This window comes from Peromyscus leucopus, chromosome 3 (genome assembly GCF_004664715.2).
Source record: "Peromyscus leucopus breed LL Stock chromosome 3, UCI_PerLeu_2.1, whole genome shotgun sequence".
Lineage (NCBI taxonomy): Eukaryota > Metazoa > Chordata > Mammalia > Rodentia > Cricetidae > Peromyscus > Peromyscus leucopus.
The window spans coordinates 5,993,668-6,017,997 of record NC_051065.1 but is presented as its reverse complement, the minus strand read 5'-3'; the positions used below and the strand labels follow the sequence as shown (position 1 = coordinate 6,017,997).

Below are 24,330 nucleotides of genomic sequence, written 5' to 3'. Positions count from 1 at the left end.
TATTTATTACTAACAATATTAAAAAAAAAAACCTTCTAGGAAAGTAATATGTGTTTTTAATGAAATATTTTAAATAGTTTTCATTATTAGGGAAGCTGACTTCCTAAATATTTTTGTTTCTAACTTTTGTCAATCTAATGGAACTACAAAACTAATCTTTGCCAATAAAATCAATGTTTCAAGCATGCTAAACCTCCTAGTAGGACATTGAGAAATGTAGAAAATGGATATTTTAATTACAGTAGTCTCTTTTAGTGGAAGTGTGCTCTGGAACACTTAACACTATTCCATTCAGTTCTATAGTAAGAACTATGTGGTATAAACTATGAGTGAAGACCAAACCACTGTATGCAACATAAAAAATAAGGTCGTTGTTAATGCATCCAGGTTCTGCCATAATACCAATTGGAAAAGAAGTTTTTTCCAACAAAAAAAAAATTGTAATGTTTACATATATTTTGTGATAAAATAAATAATTTGCCAAGTGTCACCAAAGTGTCACCAAACTCTATGAGAATGCTTCCTGATTTTAAAACAAAGTAAAAGTGATAAACACTATAAAAAGTTAAGCATACTCCCCTCCTAGTTTATAACTAACCAGTTAGATTTTTTTCCATTCATAATATCCCACATAATTTAAAACCACAAAAGGTTATATTGCTTATCTAGGAAAATTCACACAATTCTCCCAAATAAAGTCAATTTCAAAATACAACATGCCTTACTGGACATTTTAATATTTTAAAAACACAGACCCTTTGACTTTCTCTCCCCGTTACATAACAACTCTTTGAGCAAACAAAAAGTTTGATTAAAGGCCTGTGTTCACTACATGATAAATGATAAACTCCAGTCTCTCCCCTGTCAAATACCGAACTCTGCAAGCTTTCGGTGCTGAGTATCTTCATGTCAGTTGTTTATTTTTCCTCCCTTGGTGACGGCAGGTTTAAAAATATTATATTACTTATAGTTAGTAAATAAGGGAATTCCAGCGCCAAATATTTGTACAAGATAATGGAATGGTTTGCCCTTCTGTTAGGAATTCACAGTGACTGAAATGCTAACAGCCCAAGAATACTTGCTGCTTAAAACACACATACATATACACAGCCTCTGTTGAGACAGCTCTCATCATGGAGTGGTAGCAGAGTCGGGAGGGGAACATCTGCAGGCACATCAGTCTAAGGTCGTCCTCCAAATTTTTCAAATAAAAGGCAACACTGAATGTCCTTCCTTTGAGCAATCATAAACAGAATGAGGTTAATCTCATTTTGGAAAAAACTAGAACAAGGGTGGTATAAGGAATAATCCTGCAGTCTCATAACTACTCAACATGGGCAGAAATCCAAGCTCGGGTGAATATTGGCATGCTACGATCTTACATTCACGCTTGACATCTGAAAATGTATAGGAGACTGTTTCAAAAATGTATCTTCACCTACTCCCTTTGCCATTTTATTTTTTCTGGTCTTTGCTGAGCCAATGTCTTTATCAAAGCTCTTGGTGAGCCTCAAATCAGTGTTTGTATCACGTGGTATTTCAACAGCTCATCAGAGAAAAAGTCCTGCCAGAATCTCAGGGTCTGGCTGAGTGCCATAAGCTCCCGAGGTTGGGGTTGGGAGCAATGACCTATATCATGAGAGGGAAGGTATTAAGGGTGAGGCAATAAAACAGCTGGATATGCTAGAGAGGTCACCATGTATACAGCTTCTGTTCCCTTGTAAGTTAGGTCAGCTTAAGTCTGCAAACACAGCCAGATCTCAAATAATTTACAGGCTGTTCCTGGTCTCTGAGGAGGCAATGGCTACAGATTATTGAGCCATTCCTCAGAATGGGAGACAGGGCCCCTTGTTCTCAGAACCTGTGCATGAACACACAAATGGAAAGTTGCCTTAGACATTACCTAAGCAACAGAGGCAAGCACACCAGACTTGATGACCCAGAGAGTGATCTCATGTAACCCAACCAAATGTGCCAGCCCTTCCCAAGCATGACAGTGGTAGGCATCACTATGACAATAATCCTAATAAGAGATGAAACTGGAAGTCTAAAAAGATAATATTCAACAGGAAAGTCACTAAAGTATGAAAGTCACTAAAGTATGAAAACTCAACTTTAAAACCTGCTAATAACTTCAAAATCTCACAACTGTGAAAGCAAGTTCTCAACCACATTGTTTTACCTTTATTTTTAGTTATGCCATACAATCTGATTTATGTTTGTATACACACACACACACACACACACACACACACACACTCATGCCTATGTGTTAGAAAGAAAGGGTTTTTTTAACCCAGCGGGGCAATATAACTTTGTCATAGAGCACCTGCCTAGCATTCATGAAGCTCTGGATTCAATCCTCAGTATTGCCTGAAAGAGTGTTAAAGAAAATAATTTTTATTTACCTAAATCCACATAGTCAAATATGTATAAATATACAAGCTTGTTCTTTCATAATTTTTAACCTATTCAAGTAAATAACTTTATCTTCCTGAGTGAAGAACATGTTTTCTTTAAAATAAGATAAAATCACTCTATTGTAATAAAGTCACAAATAAAAATATCACACAGATGGATTAAGGTAGTCCCTCAAACACTTGTCCCATCCCAAACCCCATTGTCTCAGTGCATTTCTATTTAGTTAGAACGGCCATTGCGAAGCCATGAAGCTTCACTTAGAGTTTTACACTTTCCTTGTTAACTACATGTTTGTATCCATCACACAAGAAAGAAAAGTCTACCGTACAGTTCACAGTAGAAAGGCAAACAGCCAGCTCCAAGAACAGAACTCTTGGGCTGGTAAGATGGCTCCCTGGCTAAGGGCACTTCAACTCCAGGACTCACGCAAAGGTAGGATGGGCGAAGCAACTGTCCAGAGTTGTCCTGTGACATCCACTTGCACACCCTGGCAGGTGTGAGTGCACACGTGTACACACACACGTGCACATGCATCATGCATACACACATACTATAATAATAATAACAATAATAAAGGAAAAAGTTCTTGGGGACTCATACAATCTGATTGCCAGTCAAGGTTAGAGTACAAAGGAGGGAAATCGTGTGTGAATGGTAAAATCATTAACTCTCAAGTTGCCCAAACAGCAACAGTTCTGTCTAGATTAGTGTTTCTCAACCTGTAGGCCATGACCACTTTGGGGTCACACATCAGATATCCTGCATATCAGATATTTATTTTATGATTCCTAATGGCAGCAAATTACAGTTATGAAGTAGCAATGAAATAATTTTATGATTAGTGGTCACCACAGCATGAGGAACTGCACTGAAGAGTTGCAGCATTAGGAAGGTTGAGAAGCACTGGTCTACATGATAGCTGGAAGAGTATGAATTGAACCGCATGCATTCAAAACAATTTTAAAGAAATGCACTTTTGTTACAAACAAATATTTGAATAGAACAATGCTGCAAAGTAATGATCTTTAGAGACCTGCTTTTCATAAACAAACACGTGATGACTGAGTAAAGCATATACATTATCTCCAAGTCAACACTTCCAACCTGCATTAACTCGATCTCAAGCAAGTTAACCAATTCTACCACAATCCTTACATAAATTAGCTGTTAGCAGAACTTTTTACTGGTGGGAATTCCCCCTATGTTGCACAGGCTAGACTCAAACTTGAAGTCCACTTCCCTTGGTCTCCTCAGTGCCTGAGATCATAGGTATGTACCATCATGCCCTAGTGTCTATGGAACTGTTTTCTCTGAGGCTAGAAAAATCCAAGAGCATGCCAAATAAGTACTGTACTCTTGTACCCTCCAACAAGGTCTCTGGGCGCTCACTTGTCTCCACATATGTCTTAGGCCAGCATGCAGTTTCTTGGTGTCAATTTAGCTAGATGGCTATATTTTTGCTAGCAAATCTGCACTAAAGACACTCAGACTGTCACAGTTTTATTTACAATGGATACTTTTAGAGCTAAAGGCATCTTGAGAGTATTAAAGAATCTACTCTGTTTTCTCTTGTCATTAAAAAGGGATCTATAAACAGAAGGCCCCTTAGTCCAGAGTGGCACAGTCAGGTAGTCATTTTCCTCCAAACTGCTGAGCAAAAGGCCCCAAAGTAGCTAAGAGCAAACACTGCTACCAGGGATATACCCCAAAGATGAGCTAGATGGCATCACTCTTCTGCTTCAAAGTTTCAGACTGCCAATCATTCGTGTGATATCAGGACTGTCAGTCCCTAACCCTATCCCAGCTCACTCGCACAGCCCAGCACAACTCTACAAGGCACACACGTGTGCCCTGCTCCTAGCCACCGCGAGCTTCTTAATGACTGTTTCTGTTTATTAACCGTTTAGTTCCTTAAAAGTTCCCTGCTCTTACAAGGGCCCTGGTAGCCACTGCTCTGCCCCTGCCCGCTATTTCCTACCAGTGCCTGCTTTTATCCTTAGTCCTCAGGTCTTAGCTCAGATGTATCCTCGTGTACCTTTATTAAAGACCCTACAAGGAACAAGACGATTGTTTCTGAGTTCTTCCAAGGTACTTTTAATCACACAAAAGAAGTTTATGGGATTAAAATATTTTAATACTGAAAGGCAAACCTCTAATTGTTCTGTTAAGCTTTCAGTCCATGCTTTAAACTTGGTGGTGCAAAGCCTAAACAGAACTTGAAACTGCAAAATATTTAAAGAGGGTGTTACCTGGGAGATACCCCGAAATCATTCGTATTTTTACTTAATTAGAAATAATTCTTAATTCAGCAAGCATCAACCAATAAAAATTCCTATCTATTTGAATATACTGTTTCTACAACATCTTCATAGGTGCAATCATTTTGAGTAAATTTATAGTTTCCAAGCTCTAGAGTAATAAAACAGAAGTAATGACAATCTAAGGAAAATAAAGGAAGAGCCATTTCTTTTGGAGTAGTTCTGTGTATTGCTTAATAGAGAGGTGCAACTATGGCATTTCCACATTTAAATAAAATTCAAATAATTACTTTTGTCATTTGAGCTGCTAAGATTCATCTTAAACTACAAGCACATAACCAGGACCTATTACCACTTTTTATCTGACAAGGAATAAAGGCATATGGATTCCAATCTTTAAAAACTAAATTTCTAAATGATTTTGCATTCATAACATTGCCTAGTAGTTAATACCATTGGCCATTACACAGGTGATCTGAGTAGTTTACCTGAAAGTTAGTTTCTTCGTTGGCTTACAGGGTTTAATTTTCTCCTTTTTCACCTTCATTATTTGCCCTCTTGTTTTCAGACTCTGCAATAGGAGGAGCAGTTTCTCTCAAGTCATTTAAAGAACTGCATGATTTTAAATGAATAGCTACCACTTGATATTTGCCAAAGAAATTCGGGGGGGAAAAAGGCAATGTGGAACCAGAGGCGAGATCAGGAGCATTTCACAATTGCTGCTTTCCTCAGTCAGGCACACGGAGCAGGAGCGGTGAACCGCAGTTAAAGGCGGGGTGAGGAGGTGCGCCCACACAGGCACCTGGCTTTAAACTTTGCGTACCCTCAGAGCAGTCACTACTTCAGTGGATGTAGGCTTACCTCTAACTAAAACGTATCCCAGATGTATTAGGAAACGGTCTGTAACAAGGTGCCTTATTACGACAGAACACAGGTAAATAACGCACTGGTCAGAATACCAAAACAAGAGCCGTTCACCCTTCAATCCCTAAAATAAGCAAAAGGGCCAATGTGCACTCACGGTCTTCTCCCAAAGGCCCAACACCAAGGCTGTGAGTTTCAGGCTCGTCTTGGGGCCTAGTCGCTGATGCTACATTTACTATTAAATTTGCCTTTACACGCTCCCTTAGGGCACATTTGTAGCCAGACAGAAACAGTCAAAGAACAAGGCCATGGGCTCTTGTACACACATCAACTACTAACCAGGCTTCTTACTGCCCGCTACTAAAAATGAGAGTCATTTCATGCCATCCTGGAAATCCTCAGAGGCTCTCTCTCTGGTCAGTGGCTCTCTAGAGTCTAAAGGTACTCCTACAAAGACTTCGCAACGCGACTTACTTCATCTCGTCCTCTCTCTGCTCCACAGCCATACCCAATGCCTTAACCTGCCATGGACTGTCACGACCCTTTATCAGCAATGCTGTTCACGTGACTCCAAATCCCCCTCCTCTTCTCCACCAGGAAAGTCCTAATGCATTTTCAACACCCAGCAAAGTCACCCTCCTTTGAACATTTTAAGGGGTCTCCACTGCTCCTGATTCTGGGTTCCCACAGTAATTTACTTATAAATTGAATGTGTGTATTTTGCTAAATTCTATCTGTCTATTGCTCTGCTTGTTGTCTCTGAAGAGTCTATCACAGGCTGCAAAGCCAGTGCATGTGATAAACTCGGGGAAGGACAGTGGGGAGGAGGAAACAGGAAGAGGAGATCTAATCCTGTTTGATCCTTTGACAGGATTAGAGAGAGTAACTGTGGCCAAAAAGTCTTAGTAAAATATAAAGATTATATGTTTAAAAAAATAAAGTGGGTAGGAGTAATAAATACAGCATAACTAAGCATTAAAAAGGCACGGCCCTGTAGCCGATCAGATGTATTATAATGGTACTTTGCGGTGAAATGTGCACGGGCTTTGCACACAGACTGTATTTGAGTGTTAATCACAGCACTACCAGCTGTGTATCTTCAGGCATGCTACTTTTCCTCGTCTGTCACTAGCCTACCCAAAGGCTAATCGTCATGAATACTTTCTGAGAAGGCAAAGGTAAAACTTGATGGATGCTGAGCATGTGGAGAATAACACAGTGGACCTCAGTTTAGAAGTGGAACCTGAAGTTGTTGGATTTGCAACTTAAAACTTCAAACCAGATAAGAAACATTCTACCTAACAGACCTACTTTAACTTGATAACTAATGAATAGCTTTATAACTATAAAATGTTCAGCTACCTAAGAGACAATTTTTAACCAAGGGTTTGTAGAAAATTTATTACTACATAAGGATCTATTGGTTTTATATTATGGTTTTAAACAATGCCATTGAAGGAAGGAAACTCCCCTGAGGTTGTTGAAGATTTCTTTAATTTCCATGAAGGAAACTGTTCAGAGCCAGTTCAATCACTGCATATTTTGAGGAAGCATTTGAAATGCTTCCACAAACATAATCATCTTATTCAAGTTGTCTGGAATGATAAAGTGGAAGAATAACTTTCCTTGAAGGAATCCACAGGTTCTCCGCATGTCTACCAGCTTCCTTCTGACTGGCCACTGGCGACCTGAGATGTGCTGACATGGGAGTAGAAACATTAGCTTTTCATTCTGGCCAATGATGACCTGATGGTCACAGTCGGCAGCTGCGGACTCCCTCAGAGTGTCTGTCTGTTAGTCTGTTTACATTCCCTCCGAGCTGGCACGGCTTCGCTAATGCCTGCCTTAATAGTGGAGCAGAACTGCAATAACAAATGAATTTCATTTAGTCTCCTACTAAAGCCTTGGGGAGTACCTATCTAAAGCTTAAAACCAATTTCCATTTAACTTCAATTTCTCTTTGAAAGATTGAGGGAATTCATGCTACTGAAATTACTTTGAAAGTCACCACATGTCCAAGTTTCTTTTCCCAATTATTTCTGACCTATGAGAAAATGAAAATGTTCTTGTTGTAATTAGAATTTAATTACTCCTAATCTATTCATAGGGATATATGTTTCTAGGGCTGGAGAAATAGCTCCATGGTTAAGAGCACTTGCTACTCTGCTGGGTTTGGTTCCAAGCATCCACATGGAGGCTCACACTGATTGTAACTCCAATTCAAGGGAATCCAATGCTCTCTTCAGACCTCTGCAGGTACCAGGCACATACATAGTACACTTACATACATGAAGTCAGACACTCATACACATGAAAATAAATCTTATTTTAAAAGAGAAGTATAAAAGTATGTTCTTATTCTCTGATAGTTTCATAGTTATTAAGATCAAATCTAGGATTGGGCTGTAACATGTATTGTATATACAAGGCCCTGGGTTTTATCTCCAGCACCAGAAAGAAAAAGATGATGGAGAAAATATTTCTGATCAGAGTAAGGTGTGCAGATTCTTAAAAGATACAGAATGCTTACTTAAATCTCACATAAACAATAAATAATATTTTTGGTACATGTATGTTCTGAACTTTACACATGACATACTCACATAAAAGTATTATCCATTATTTATCTTAAATTTAATTGTACAATTTGTGTCTTATTTGGGCACTTAAATCAGGGTGTTTTAACCCCTTGCATCTATAAACCAATAATTCAATACAAGGGTTACACTAATGATCATTCATCAGATGTTTTTGATAGGTAGCCTGTTTGCTTTCAGATAGTTTGATTTAGTGTCTTTCTTGGGGCGTGGAGCTTGGCAAGAGCACTTGGTTACAAGGATTTGTTTGGAAGGAGACCCTATCACTGTTTTCAACCGGACTGTTGGATGATGACTCTTTTCCTCCCAGTCCCACCGAAAGTCCTGTTTTCTTAACTATTGAAGAGATGCATCAACTCTCAGAAATAGCAATTGTTTTGAAAAAATAAAACAAAGCAAAAATAGCTTCTTCACACTAATCTGACTTATAAGTCTTAAAACTGAAATAAGTTCTAATACAGGGAAACAGATACATTGGAGAAACACATTGTACACACTTAAGTATTTTATATATCTAAAATAAAAGGAACAAACCTCCAGTTAGTTTTCCCAATCAGGACAAAAGGCAAAGAGACACTTAGAAGGCAGCCATGATGATTGCATCACAAATATTTACCCAAGACCTACCAGTGTCACATTCTGCACTGACTTGACCCCCCACCCTTAGCCAAGCCTTGCTCTCTGTAATCTAAATCTTCCCAACAGCCAAGTTCAACCATCTACTCACACTGTATCCCAGGGGCTATCTTCACTCTGATGTGCTGGTCACTCTCTCTCTAACCATGCTAATTTCATGACCATAACTGTATTTAATAAACATTTACTCAAACAATGAGAAAGGTGAACGGTTGCTCAAAGTATGGTAGTTTTGACTGATTTCACATAAGAAGAAATTTATGACAAGGGCAACTCACTGGAATTCCAATTTGGAGAAAGGGCCCAGTGAGAATTGGCCTTGGCAATCAGAAGCAGCAAGGTCTGAACCAGAGCCATAGTCCTCAGCCTTCAGTGACCTTGAGCTGGTTACTAAGCTCTCTGAGCTACATTTAACATTTAGTTGAATAGACAGAGACTATTGCTGTCATGTTTGAAGTCAACAACCACATCTAACATGCTTTATATGCTGCAACACACATTATTAACAACTTAGGAAAGGTCAGTGTTTATACAGTAAGATAGCAAAATGTAAGTTATCCAAAGTGGCTTGTTGTGGTCTGAGTGGCAGATTCTCTATGTTAGAACAATGCAGACTCAGGGAAGTCACTTAACATCTCTGCGATCTAGATTGCCCATCTAAATTATCTGACAATAATAGTAGCTATCTCACTGGAGTTGTGGGGAGAATAAAGTTGATTAATTCATGTCAGAATCTTCATATAACAATAATTGGGTAAAACTCCACAGTGTCTGGCGTGAGAAGCATCTTGGAAATATTACCTATTACTTTTTCTCATCATTGTCATTATTATTTCAGGAGATAACATTTCAGATAAGTCATGATGGGATGGTAATAGCCAGACAAAAGTATTAAGAAAAGGACTCTTAAAGAGACAGCAAGGATAAAAGCAGGGAAAAGGGAGAAGAAGAACTGCCCAGAGATCAGCAAATACACCCTAACTAGAGAAGAACGCAGTAGGTGAGAGGGTTAAAACTGGCAGATGAAGGCTTAGCTGTAGAAGGGTTTGATGCACGTTTCCTATGCCTGTAAAATCTTCACTACCCAATGAGGAGACTATCAGAGTCTTAGAACATACGAGGAGTAGTATAGTCATGGTGGTATCGCCTTCACCGAACCACACTGGGTGAGAGTAGGCAAGAGTGGAGGCAGAAAACTGTATTCTGAGAGCTTGTCCAAGAGCAAACCAAATAAGAACAAAAAATGGGCTCAGCTCCTGCAGTTGTAGAAGCAGGACCCGTCGGGACTGGCTATGGCAGGGGAGCGTGAGGAGGAAGCTGGGGGATAAACAGCTTGAGAAACAGCAGATACGTATTAGTTGTGAGTGATGGACCACTGGGAGTTGAGAGTGCAGTTTATTTTTAGCCATGGAGAAGCTGTGCTCGGAGCTAGACAGAGCAAGGTCTAGAAGTTTGCTGTGAGGAGTGAAGCTGTGAGGAGAACGGAGACCGGAGTGTCGAAGACAGTCGAGGGGAGGAGGAACCAGGATGCAGGTGGCACCGATGGACTAAGAGAGCAGCCATAGCCTGGAGATACCTCACAAAAACAGTGCACACAGAAACGAAGAAGGGAGAAGAGAGAACAGGGTCATATGGTAGATGTGCTCAACATCACCACTACAACCCTAGACCGGTACTGACCCTTAAGACTGTGCTTGGAGCTGTTCGCCTCTGGGCTCAGAGTACCCACTGCAAACCCTGTTAGAGGTCTTATCAGAGAATAGTGGAATTATCCATCTACCATGTGCACTGTTCCAATGGCAAAGAAAAATGTCATGCAGCATGTACATGCTCACTAAGTGTTTAAAGGATGAATGAATGAATGAATGAATGAGTTAATGCCAATAGGACCTCAGTCCTTTGTGCCACTCTGTATTATAAGTCCTTTTTCCATATCACAAACTAGACACTCATTCACAAATCTGGGTCATATGTCAAGTAGCAGACCAAATTACTCTACTGGCTTTTTTTTTTTTTGCTAGCATTGAAACATCCTAATGGAATACATAAATGGTTTTTAAAATGTGTTCTCAAATGTTTTTGTGGTTCCATAATATACCTGACCCCACCTCACCTCATCGTACTTTTCAAGGACTATCCAGAGTAAAAGTTGGAAGGAAGCAGAAAATGTCAATCATGCTGAAACTGGATATAAAATAAACTGGTCTTGAGAGACCATTGTAGCGTTGTGGCTGTTAAGAAGGCTGCTGAGATTTTCTTACTGTTGAAATACATGTTTGCAGTATTCAGATTATAGGAGACATATAAAGTCATTCACATGAATTCGTAAACTTACCGAAGTATTTTAAAGACATCATAAGAACAACATGAGCTCAGAAACCCTTCTACCACTATTCTCCTTTTCTCTATGTGCCCACATGTGAAGTAGGGTGCTGGGCACATTTTCCACCCCATGAGTATGGTTTATGTTCTACAGCTTTTTTTCTTTTTTTCCTTTTCTCCAACCTGGGAGTTACTCTCCAAGGAAAATACAGAGAATTTATCCGAGGTTGTTCCTGTGACATTTAAAGTTTAATTCAGCTTCACAGTAAGATTCTGTTTGAATTGGCATGGATGTGAGCCTGGCAAGCACCGATTGGAGCAAGCTGGCTACGACAAGCCCATCTGTGCTCGCTCCTCCCGGCCCAGCATTCAGTGATGTCATCATGGTAACTTGAAGTCAGCCATGCTGGAAGTATTTGCCCTAAGGAAATTTTCTCAGTGCTAAAAAGTAGGTCTTTCATTCTGCCCAAAGCTCCAGCAAACTACTCATTTTAAAACCTACTACAAAGAAAGGAATATAGCTGATGAATTAATCTTTCTGGGGTCTCTCATGGCCGCAATTTACGTGTTATCAGGCTCATTGCCTGGTGGCATAGGAATGTCACTTGCTTTCAGTATTCTTTTAGAAATGTACAGGTAAACTCTTTTAATTGACTCTCATTTTTAATTTTTAAAGTTTAGCAGTCTTTATTTATAAGACTAATTATAGAAGCTGAAAAAGTAAAATCAATTTAAGAATTACTTTAGTACAACTCTTTTAGAACTTAAAAAAAAAAAAGCAAAACATTTAGCCTAAAGAAACCAAGACACTCTTGCATCCACCAGACCATATAAGGCAGCGTGGAGATTACAATATAACATCCATCTCATCTCACACCCTGAATTTCTAAATAGTGTAGCCAGGCGGGTTGTTAAAAAGAGAAAATTTCCATTATGATGTCTCAACTCTAGCCTTGAAGGCAGGAAGGTCTGTACCACTAAAAAAAAAAAAAAATTTCAAAAGAAAAATGTCAAAACAGAGCCAGAGTGAAATAATTAAATAGCATATGTTGTCTCCCTGCCTCATTATGCAAATATAGCAAATATTTGTACCAAAGTCATCTCTTTGGAAAGAAAGGTCCCTTCTGACAGGATACTGAATATTGACTACCTCTTAAAGTTGATAATACAGTGATGGGCTCATAACAATGCGTTATCGTGTGATGCTTTAAGTATAATAAAGACGAGGTATAAACACTGTACCCATGCAAGAAGCAAGAGATTTCTCTTCACTGTTCCACAATATCCCAACATCCCCACGATGATAAGGAAACAGCAAACAGCAATCATGACAGGGTGAACCACGGGGAAGTAAGTCAAGATGACCGCCTCTTCTACCCTAAAAGAGGAAGATCATATCACAAGATAAATAGAACATTATCAAAAAGATCAAAATGCTCCCCAGACCCAGACACTGAACAAATGCCACCATAAGCTGTGGTTCTGCAAATTAGCATCCTTCAAAAGCTGGTGACTTTTATTGTTTAGTTTACCTTTTCTTTAGTTTTATAGTGTTTTTATGTAGGCGTTAGTGTTTCTACCCCAACACATTTTAAATATAGGGTCCAAAGCACTAGCCTAAGGAAATCACATGAGGTCCCAACCAGGAGTATTGCCCTCTACTTTGATCTTGGAATCTCTATAGCACTTTTATTATCCCTCATAATTAATCAGTTTCTAATGTGAGGAAAACAGGAACGCCTAGGAAAATTGAGATATAGTCACAGGATAAGGTAAGGAGGGGACTTTTTGTTAGGACATACGTAGTCATTAACCAGAGTCTGTGATAGTGACCATAATGAAACTTAGCCATTACTCAGTGCTTATAAGCTCTGTTATATTAAGGACTTTTGGAAAAGGTTTCTTCTCACTTGATCCTTACTTGATACTCAGAGTAGTATATATTACAGTCTCCACTCAGACACCAGGACAAACCAGGCAACTTGAGCATTACTAATCACAGAACTGTCCATGTAAATGTATTGTTACCTGATGTCTCAAAGGACTAGTGGCATCCCTTAATGAGAATGTGGGGAAAAAAAATGTGAATTCCAGCAAATAAGTTGCTGGTGCAGGAAAGGGTGTTCTTCAAGATGTTATAGGAGAACTGTTCAATGAACAGGTCAAAGCAAAGATGTTTAAAAACTGGGATCTGGGGAGAGCAAGTGAAAGAATTTGATAGGCAATAATAGACCTACCTTGTTTCTGCAGTTAAAGTCAAAACATTATTCAGGTAGTCCCTCATCCAAGCAGAAACAGCCAAGACACTGATGGACATTAACTAAGGAGAAAAAATAACAAACTTGTTACCAGAGATTTATGCAGCACTCACTTGAAGATTAACAACCTTAAATGAAGGGTTTGTTACATAATTTTCATGTTTTTCCTAATTATCTATAAGCTTTCTATGGAATCTTATTAACACCATAAATATCTGACTAGTCCATGTAGTCATCACATGTACATTAAATAGAATGTCTGCAAACAGGATATAGACAAACAAGTGAGCTCTTAAGTGAGTGGGCTTCAAGTTCAGTGAAGAAACTTCCTAAGAACAATTCAGCTTCTAAATGAATAAGATGAACCTAAAGCTCTCATTCTTAAACACAATGAAGCAATGAAATATGGTTACTGAACAATTAAACATTGTCAAAAGGGCCCCAGGGGCCACCAAAAAAGAGCTTCTATTGACTAAAACCCAAACAAAGTAGACATTAGAATGAAAGTAATAGCAATAAATGCAATAGTTTGAAAGACTGTTATGTTCCAAAATCAATGATGATCATTATAGCATGATAGATACTCAAATCACTATTCAGGAAAAATGACATGAACCTCTTATTTATTTATTTTTATTCTATTTCTCTTATATGAAGTAAAGGCAGAACCAAAGACTGGGTGAGATTTTTAATAGTGGAATAGCTAGTCATGCATGCAGCCATTATACGCAGTGACATCATTTAACAACTCCTGAAATACTGGAGCTATTCAGGAAATTCTTCAATGCCAGACAAAATTAGCAGATCAGACATTCTCAGTCTCATCTGTACATTAGAGTCACCCAGGACTCAAACCTTTCCTGAGCCCACAGTAGACCAGCCCCTGGAGCAGGAACAAAGCATCAACAGTGTGACAGTTTCACAGTCATTCTAACTCATTTGCAGGGCTGAGGACCACTGCAGCAATGAAAGGCTGAGAGAGGAGTGGAGAATGAGAAGACCAGACTGCAGGTCACAGACCCAACTAGTTCAATAAGAGAGACAATCAGACACTGTAGGTCTTGTGATCTGAGCAACCAGCAGTACCCAAATGCTGTGGGATATTCTATATGCCCTGTGGGAGCCCGTTCTCAGGTTCTTCGTGGCTTTACCCAGCAGGTCCGCATAGAGGATGATTAGGACCACGGACCTGAGTGCAGGTGTCTGAGATGTTCTGCACTTGGCTGTGCTGGGGGATGGTCTGTATGTCAAGTTGCTCTGATTGGTCAATAAATAAAACCTGATTGGCCGTGGCTAGGCAGGAAGTATAGGCGGGACTAACAGAGAGGAGAAATAAAAGAACAGGAAGGCAGAAGGAGTCACTGCCAGCTGCTACCCTGATAAGCAACAGGAAAAGATGCCGGTGAGCCATGAGCCACGTGCCACGTGGCAAGGTATAGATTTGTAGAAATGGGTTAATTTAAGCTATAAGAACAGTTAGCAAGAAGCCTGCCATGGTCATACAGTTTGTAAAGCAATATAAGTCTCTGTGTTTACTTGGTTGGGTCTGAGCGGCTGTGGGACTGGTAGGTGACAAAGATTTGTCCTGACTGTGGGCAAGGCAGGAAAACTCTAGCTACACCCAAATCTATATAATGTATTTTTATGAAAGTGTCAATCTTGAATCCAATTAAGCATCAGCTGTATCAGTATATGGGAACAAACTACAAGGTATAGATCTAACCACCACCTCTAGGATACAGTAAATAAAGTCAAGAACATGAATTATTTCACAAGACAAACAAGATTGTTTCTTCTTCAATTTAAAAAATAGACATTGAAATATAAATTTTAAAAAAAGAAAGAAAACCTGTTAAAGATTAAAAGAAGTTCAAGAGATTGCCCAATGCAGTATGTTGGTCTGCTTTGAACTCTGATTCCAACAAATCAATTGCAAAGAAATCTACAGACAACTGGAGAAATTTTAACATTGAATAGATGTTGAAAGATACTAAGAACTTAGCCGGGCGGCAGTGGCGAACGCCTTTAATCCCAGCATTCGGGAGGCAGAGCCAGGCAGATCTCTGTGAGTTCGAGGCCATCCTGGGCTACTGAGTGAGTTCCAGGAAAGGTACAAAGCTACACAGAGAAACCCTGTCTCAAAAAACCAAAAAAAAAAAAAAAAAAAAAAAAAAAAAGCAAAACAAAACAAACAAACAAAAAAAAAAACTAAGAACTTGACTATTCTTTTAGGTCTGAACACAAATTCGCTTTATTTTTAAAGGCCCCTTACTTTCTAGAGATCTATTGTAAATTGTGCATGGAATTTAACTATGACTGAGAGGCAGTAATAAAGAACCATGTCCTGCAGGTAAGGCTGGCTGAAAGTTGAGCAGGGTGTGTTGGCATCTACTGACACTCAGCAGTGAGGAAACAGAGGTTAATTATAGCCCGTTCAAGTTGAAATGTGTTTTAAAATTGTCATAACTCAAAAATGCAAGAAAAAAAAACCTACCTAAAACATGTTGGTAATGATTCTGCCTGGAAACCTTTGCTTAAAAGGGAAAGTTGGCTCCTGAGTTCTGAAGATTTCCCTATTTTTATCTGAAGTCTTTTCAAAATGTGTCTGTTTTCTTAAACATAGTGTACCATTCAAGAAATTTGACTTAACTGGATTTTTAACATGTCTGGCATTTTGATGAACCTCTGTCATTTCAGAATTAATGCTGAGGGGATAGTCATCTAAGATGATAACGACTCTGAGCCGATGCACACAGTGACCTTGAGACAGGCTCTCTAGATAAAGCTTCCAAGGAGCTCATGTCCTCCCAGCCATGAAGAATGGCTCTGCTGGGAAGCCAGTGGATGAATTCACTATCCCATCACTTGGTTACAAAACACCTTTCATCTCACATCTACTTGGCAATATGTGGGTCTTTAGCTTGTAAATGTCACAGGGTTAGGATATTTCATTATTTTAAATTATTTTGCAGCTATAAAGAACCCTTTTATTGCTCTCCAAAGTAAGAAATGATCTTTGTATCTCCATCCTTGAATGGCTTTCTTTTTTCTTTTTAATAATTTTGAGAATTTCCTACATGAGTATAATGTGCTTTAATCATATCACCCACCCCTTTTTCTCGCCCATCCAACTCATCCTTGTGGTTTTAGTCCATTTTCAACATTCCAGTCCTGAGTCTTCACTATGTAAAATTGATTAACCGTGGTTGTCACCAAACACAGTTCTTCCACTTATAGGGAAAAAAAAGGAGAGAAAGAAAGAAATAGAAAAAAGGAACTCATTTCTTTTTAACTGTATGTTTCAAGACATTTATTAAAAGGCAGGGTGAATAAAGCCTTGGCTTTGAAGTCATTATTCCATTCAAAGAATATACATTGATCCTGGCCAAGTACTGTGCTATGTGCTAGAGACACAGTAATGAGAAGAAACTGATACTATCTCTATGATGCAATTAACTAAGGGAAGAGGACACACACTACCAACTCATCGGAGGTGTGAATGGATGACTGCAAAGTGTACTAAGTGCAGGGAAAAAAAAAAAAAAAAAAAAACACTACACGATGCTTTAACAACTCCGAATCCACAGGGTCAAAGGGGGTTCTCTAGGGTAGCTGAGATCTGTAGAGCAATGTCAAGTTAATTAGGAAGTAAAAGGATAAAAAGAACTTTCCAGTCAAAGAGAAGAGCATAGGTTCCAGAATACAAGGCCGAATGATATGTTCAGGAAAGGGAAATTGCTCCTGGTGGGAATGCACAAGCAGGCAGGGGTCAAGTAACAGCTTTCAAAGACACCTGAAAGGTGTGTGTCCTTGACCATGATGACAATGGGAAGCCATTGAACTCTGAACTCCAAGTAGGAACCCCGGTTCTGTACCTTTTCAGCTGATAACTTTTGGTATGACTTTTATTCTTTCCTTAGTCTTAAGTTTTTTCTCTTTTACAGCATCATTTAAAAAAAATCTGCTTTATGGAAGATTCTTTTAATGAAATGGGCACAAATAGATTATCTATTATTATCACATATCACTTTTGACCTAAGAGTTTCTCTTAATCTTTCTCAATGTAAGAGTCTAGACTATTCCGAAATCAGTTCAGAAATGGAATTACCAGATATGTTAAGTCTACCAAGTGGACAGCACAGAGAGCCACTGGATGGCCATTCTCAATCTTAGCATGTCTAAAGCTGATCTCAGCTCTGCTAGTTCTTTTGTGCCCCTCACGCTGTTTACAAGCCTAGTGAATGGAGTAATGAACCCTTCAATCACATCAACTGGCAACTTGGCAGACAGCCTGAACCTCTCCTTCCTCGCTGGACATTTAATTAGTTTTGAATCCTTCACATGGTTCCTGAGAGGTGTCTGGCAAATCCCTCCCCATCTCCTGCTGCTAGTTCAAGCCCCCATCCTCTCTTGACAGGATGTAGCAATCATCTTCATAAGATGTATCTCCAGCTCATAGACTCCTGTTCCACAATGCAGGATCAAGCATGCTTCAACACATAGCTGTCCCTATGCTATTCCCCAACTCCTACTGCCTCTTCCCTCATCTCCCTCCTAGAGAATAAAGTTTAAATGCCTTGCAGAGGTCACACAAGGCCCTCCTACTCAGTCCTTAATCTAGTTCTTCAATCCTGTTTGCTGCCAACTCCTTCCCATAGTTGAACAATGGTGGAAGTCCTTGCAAAGGGCACCGTGCACACCTCCCAATGTTCCATGTCGGCTTTTGCAGTTGCCTCTGCCCCGCCCCAGCCTTCCAGTCCTCAGAAGCAAAGTAACCTCCACATCTCCTTGAACACTAGTCCAAACATCTGTCAGAGTAGAAAGACTGTCTCCAGCCTCCCTCTCTACCCACAGCACTCTGAATGCTCTCTCCACAGTCCTGGGGGAGCCTCTATCTCATTTCCTGTTTTACCTACCCAACTGAAGAGGACTCACTCAGTAGTAGGGCCTAATACCAGTTGGGTGAGTGAATGGGAAAAGAATTAAACTGCATGGAAATGTTTTCTGCTTTCTAAGCAAGATGAGTATTAGAGATCTTTAACAAAATTAGACGCTTTAAGAGAACTTCACATGCTAGAAACTTTCCGTAGGGAGATGCTGGCCAAATGGCAATGTAATGATTTACAATGCAGGTTGGAAACTAGTATAGGAATGCGTTAAACTGTAAATTTTACATTCTACCACGTGTCACTGTGTATGCAGACCGGTGTCTAGCAAACATCGTAGCAGTGTCTGGAACACTGGTCAAGATAAATATCAACACTTCGCCTTCTACCACAGTAAGCGAGCACCTTTGAAAATAACTGGCTTAAAGGCCTGAAAACAATCTCATCCTCAGAGAGTGATTGCAGTCACCGAGACTCAGAAAGCGGCAACAGAAGGCACAAATGGAACATGGCTACATCAAGGAACTAAACCCAAATGCGACGGAATCATTTCACTAAAGTCATCCTGACATTATGTAACCCAGAAGTGTAACTTCCAGGAGCAACTCACACGCCTCTAACTCAATCGCGGTATTTTCTGTGAATCCTCCAAATTAGTTTTTATTTTGTTTTAGACTTAACATTGCCTCTTTTTGTACTAAGCATATAAAATACCATGTGTATTTATGCGGTATTCATATTCTAATTTATGAATTTGATACATATGGATCAAATCTGGGACATAATTATTCACCTGTTACTCATGATCTCCAGCACTGTCATGTGTTGTCTAAACATCTAGAAAACATGCAGAAAATAACACAAGTATTACTTCATAGATATGCCTTTGTCATTTGCCGCATCCTGTCTTGTGAAGTGCTTAGGAAAATGCTAGCTCTCCACAAATAATTAGAAATATCAAATGTGCTTTGTTGAAAGCATGGTCTGATTTTTCCTGAATCTAATTATGTGGGTAGGAGTGTTAAATCAAGTTGTTTTACAAATCAAAACTGTGTGTGCATCCACATTTTCTAAGTTATGTTATGAAGCATATATCTATAGTTTGCCCAAACTAGGTCATTGCCAAACACAAAGCTTTGGACTTCTTCAACTGTTTATTTAAGTCATAGAACATGGCAGAGGCACAGATTCTCTTCAAAAATGATAACTGTCTAGAGCTACCTTCCTGAGCTTTCCTTTGTGTGTCAACTCTGTTAGCAAGGACAGAATGTCAGCGAGGTCTAGAGGTTAGCTCTCCTGTCTCCACAAAGAGCACGCAAAGACCCCAGGTTTTTGGAAGCTCCATCTACTCATCTTGTAAATGCTGAGACTGAAGCAAGAGCATTGCTTCTTTAAAAAATGACTTTTTATTTACTTAAAAGTAAAATAAATTCTTGCTGGTTTGGAGGCTGAAGCTACGTGTTCCCATGATACCTCCGACCCTGCCCTGCGTGCCTTCCCAGCTTCCCTTGTTGGAGTGGGTGACAGAAGAGGAGTACAAACGATGAAACTATTTATCAACATCTTGAAAGAATAGACAATGTTAATAATGGCCAGAGAAGATTGGGAAATTACTCACTCGCATCATTTAAGCACAGACTGCATTAATCAGCCAGCGGTGGCAATCAATAGCACCCAGAATAACAGTTCAGAATGAGAGTTTTCATGCTTCATCATCCCTCGCTACATAGAAAGACTTTCATTCCCTGGACCAGAGAGACTCACTTTAAGTCTCTGATGTGCTGGTATAATTAGTGGAGTTATCATCTCCATTCTCAAAATCACACTAGTTTACAAGTGAATGAATATGGTCATGAATGAGAGGTAGAATGTTTCACTCGGCACTACAGTTTGGGCCAGCTGCAGTCAACTCCACTGTCCCAGAGTGCTAGCTTAGGGTCATTCCTTGAGTGATGTTGGTAGGATGGGTGAGGAACCAATGTTCCTCTCTCCAGTGGGAGTGGATGTAATCCAGAATCCACCATCTATTCCACAGAAGCATTCCATGAGGTACACAGGGACTCAAGCCTGTGACAGCTGAGACATGCTGTATTTTTAAAATACTAGTTTTGCCTTGATTAATTTTTTTTCATGATGGAAATTTATTTTTAAGAAAGCTCAAAAAATCACATGGCTTTTCACCACCACTTAGGGAGAGTTTTTTTTTTTTAAGCCCTTGAATACTATTCGCAGTATTAAGCTAAGAATATCAATTTTAAAAGTATTTTAATATGACAAAATAACTATTTTTTTGGAGATAAACTCCCACTTGCTGAAAGTATAACTTTTTAAGGAGTATATAGTAGAAAAGCATCTCACTACGGATGCTGATGTCCAGAGAACACAAGGAGAATTTCTCCCCCATCTGCTGATTCTTCACCTATCCCCAGCCCATCCCTAAGCCATGAACAAGATTTCCTGTTCACTTTTTAGTCGTTCTAGGTCTCTTTTCATGTTTACTCAGGGAAAGTCCACTCTTAGTATCTTTTAAAATGGTAAGCAAACACCAATGACACTCATATGAAAAGTGAAATGGGAGTTGAACATTGCAGAAAGGGTAGCACGCTTTGAGAAAATTAAAAACAAATACACATTTTGTGAAATACAAAGTGTTTTCCATTTTCACAAATTTAAAAAAAAATCATACTTCTCTTTATAATAACAGACACATATCACCTAAGAATAATGCCCATATCAGAAAGCTACAGAAGTCATTTTTAAAACAGAAGAAAGCTTTCAGTTCTTTAAATAATGTGTCCTTTGAACGGGAAGTGTGTGATGCTTCAGATAAAAATAATCTCCATCCTTTCAGCATCTTGGGCAGCAAGAAGCTATCAGCAGCAGAGATCCAGTGTCAATCACTCCCTGTGTGCTGATCCCCACACAGCTACACAGCACCCATGACACACTAGGCACCAGCGTCTATGCTTTGTCCCTGTGCAACCACAGCAGGGTCAAGCTTCTTCATAACGTGGAAGACACTCAACAGACAGCAGGTCAGAGCGACAGCTCCTCAGGAACGAAGAGAACACAGGGCACTGGGGTCTGAGGACCTGTGGATTGTTTCCTCTTAAACACATTGACACCTTGTACTTATGAAAGTTAATACTCAAGATCTATGCTTTTCCTTAAAGATTTTTCAATTCTGAGTATAGCAAAACAAAAATTATATAAATTGTCTATGTTTTCTCAATTAAGATGTATTGTTCTCTTCTGCAGAAAAAAAAAAAAAACAACTCACTGTGGGGAAAAGGGGATTGAGTGTCAATACAATACATAAAAGGTCCGAGTTTGTCGATTTAAAATGTGAAGCGGTGAGCCTGGCAGCAGTGGCACACGCCTTTAATCCCAGGACCCTGGAGGCAGAGCCAGGCGGATCTCTGTGAGTTCGAGGCCAGCCTGATCTACAGAGGACAGGCACCAAAACTACACTGAGAAACTCTGTCTTGGGGGGGGGGGGGGGGGAGCATAGAAGGTTCTACTTTGGAGCCGTATGAGTAACAAGGGAAGGTGTGCCAATTTGCAAACGAGAGAGAGTGTAACAGTCCCCTCTCTGTAGTCAGAATGTGAAGTCTGATTTAGGAAATGGGATGTAGATATCACATTTGTAATACCAAAGATAACTAAGGGAATGGCTCAGACCAATTATATGACAGAGAAACTTCATTAACATGTTGAGAGCCAGGGATGTAACTCAGTGGCAGAGTACGTGCCTGGCATGTCCAAGGCCCTTATTTCAATTCCAGCACGTGCGCACGCGCGCGTGTGTGTGTGTGCGCGCGCACACACACACACACACACACACACACACCTGTGCACAAGGGCACACAAAGAAGCTGAGCCTGAAGTTTAGCAGCATGCTCTGGTGACTTTCATGCACTTTGTGGACTGAGAGGCCAGCCAGCTCTAGAGGTCTTGGAATGAACAGGTGGACAGCCAATCCTTCCCCACTGAGGAGGTTTACTTGACATCACTGAAAATACATTCAGCATGGTTCCCAGCAGTATAGCTTTTCTACATACGGATAAATAAACAAAGCTGGACCTGGACTTCCTGTTCTAATGCTTCCTAGCATGTTACTGGACTCTTCTGAGTACTGCTTTATCTTAAAAAAAAAAAAAAAAGGAAGGAAGGAAGGAAGGAGAAAGAAAGCCTGTGTATGGGCAGTGATGAAAATTAGAAGGTACAAACTAGGGACAGGCCCAGTAAAGGGGCTAAAAGCTGCCCTGAATTGGTTAAAAAAGGAAACTATTTTGCTTTCTCTCTAAAAGATACTGCCAGCTTTTCCAAAGTTAGAATAATCATTTCATACGAGTTTAACAAGCATTTCAGAAGGGTTTGTTTGTTTGTTTGTTTGTTTATCTGCTGCTTTGTTTTAATTTTTAAAACAAAGTTTCATTTTTATCCAAGAGCTGGCTTAGACCTCTTATCTAATCAGGCTGAACTTGAACTCACAGTAATCCTCCTGTCTCAGCCTTCCTACTGCTAGGATGGCAAGCATGAGGCATTATGCCCGGTCCTGCAGATATTTGTAACTGAATAAAAAATAAATAAACCACTACATTTCAGTCAGAAAAGGCTTGCCACACAAGCCTAAGTACCGGAGTTCAACTGAATCCATATACAGGTGGAAGAAGGGTATTGACGTCACAAAATCTTCGTGTGACGTCCACCCACAGGCCACGACACTGGCAGACCCACAAACACATCACACACACACACACACACACACACACACACACATACTTTTTTTAAATCTTAAATTCTATATGGAAAAAGCAACCTTAACCAAGACAAAAGGTGTTGGCACTATAAAAGAACACATACCTGTCTACAGAATATTTGTATTAAAAAAAAAAAAAGCTATAAAGATGTGTTTCACTACAGGTGGTAATTCTTGCCGGCATTGGGAGAGGTAAAAGGTAAAGTAATAGTAACATAATACTTTCCATTTTCAGATTGTGCAAAATTGAAAAGCACAGTATTCTTAACAAAGAGGCAACAGATACTTTGTTACAAATAGTAAGATACGTTGATGACTTTATTTCTAAGCTATAGATGCCGAAACAAGGTTACTAGATCAAAAGCACAGTGGTGGTGGTGGCAGTAACAGCGTTCTCACCAGGACAATAATACTTACCACTCCTGCTACCAGGAATAGTAGCAATCCACTTCCTGTTTGTCTCCTTGAGGAGATTAGCAAGATTGTGGTAACCGAGCTGGCCACACAGCTCCTAAACAGACAGCACTATGTGCCACTGTTCTGAATGCTCAGCACACCCCTAAAACTACAGGAACCGGTTTACCTATTTTAAAGACTAGAAAACCAAGGCACTAAATTTATTTAGCAAATACATACTAACCACATAGGAGCTACTTTGTAGTTTCGTATTTTACCGCACTTCTGTCTGTGTGACTGCTGTCCTCAACATGTATTCTGGTATAAGCAATCTCATGTCTTCGGCAATTATAAAAATAATGAGATGAAAAATCATGAACATACATGAAAATGAATAGATATGTGTGGATAGCAATAAGTAAATGGTACTTCTGTCTAAAACAAATTAAAACACAGGAGAAGAAATGCTGGATTGTTACAGAGGAGATACTGGACGGGAGAGAGGAGGGTTGGAGACAGAGCAGGGAACAATCTACATGCAAATCATAACACACATACTGTCACAGTCAGAAAGCTGAAGGACAGGCTAACGGTAAAAGAATAACACTTAGCAGTCCCTGGTAGCATAAAGGGGCCTGCAAATGATTAAGTGGGGGGTGGTTTAAAGCAAATTTCTTTATTCAGAAGAGTAATACTTTTGCAGAATGATTTGGGTATTTTCCCCAATGGAAGAAAAAATTAAGAAATTCCCCCCAAACACTTTATTTATTTATTTTTTTAATTGAACAACAAAGATCTTGTTAGTGAGGAGGTTCCGAGGTGAGTAGGGGCTGTGTGTTAAAGGCACCGTCTAGGTGCCGGTGAGCTTCGCCCTGTCCCTGGCACCACCATCGGAATAGCTGACCTCTGACATGCCATTTCACTGGCTCT

At 39.6% G+C, this 24,330-nt stretch overlaps 1 protein-coding gene across 5 annotated transcripts in view; it reads right to left on the bottom strand.

Moving 5' to 3' along the window:
* The window catches only part of Tspan12 (tetraspanin 12), a 91,641-nt gene that overhangs the window by 37,506 nt on the left and 29,805 nt on the right, over nucleotides 1-24,330 (bottom strand). For all 5 annotated transcript variants that reach the window (XM_037203496.1, XM_028873009.2, XM_037203497.1 and 2 more), the window contains 2 exons: nucleotides 13,336-13,418; nucleotides 12,341-12,476 (listed from right to left, as the gene is read on the bottom strand). In XM_037203496.1, the coding sequence (XP_037059391.1) occupies nucleotides 12,341-12,476; nucleotides 13,336-13,418 (219 nt within the window). The remainder of the gene's footprint in view (nucleotides 1-12,340; nucleotides 12,477-13,335; nucleotides 13,419-24,330) is intronic.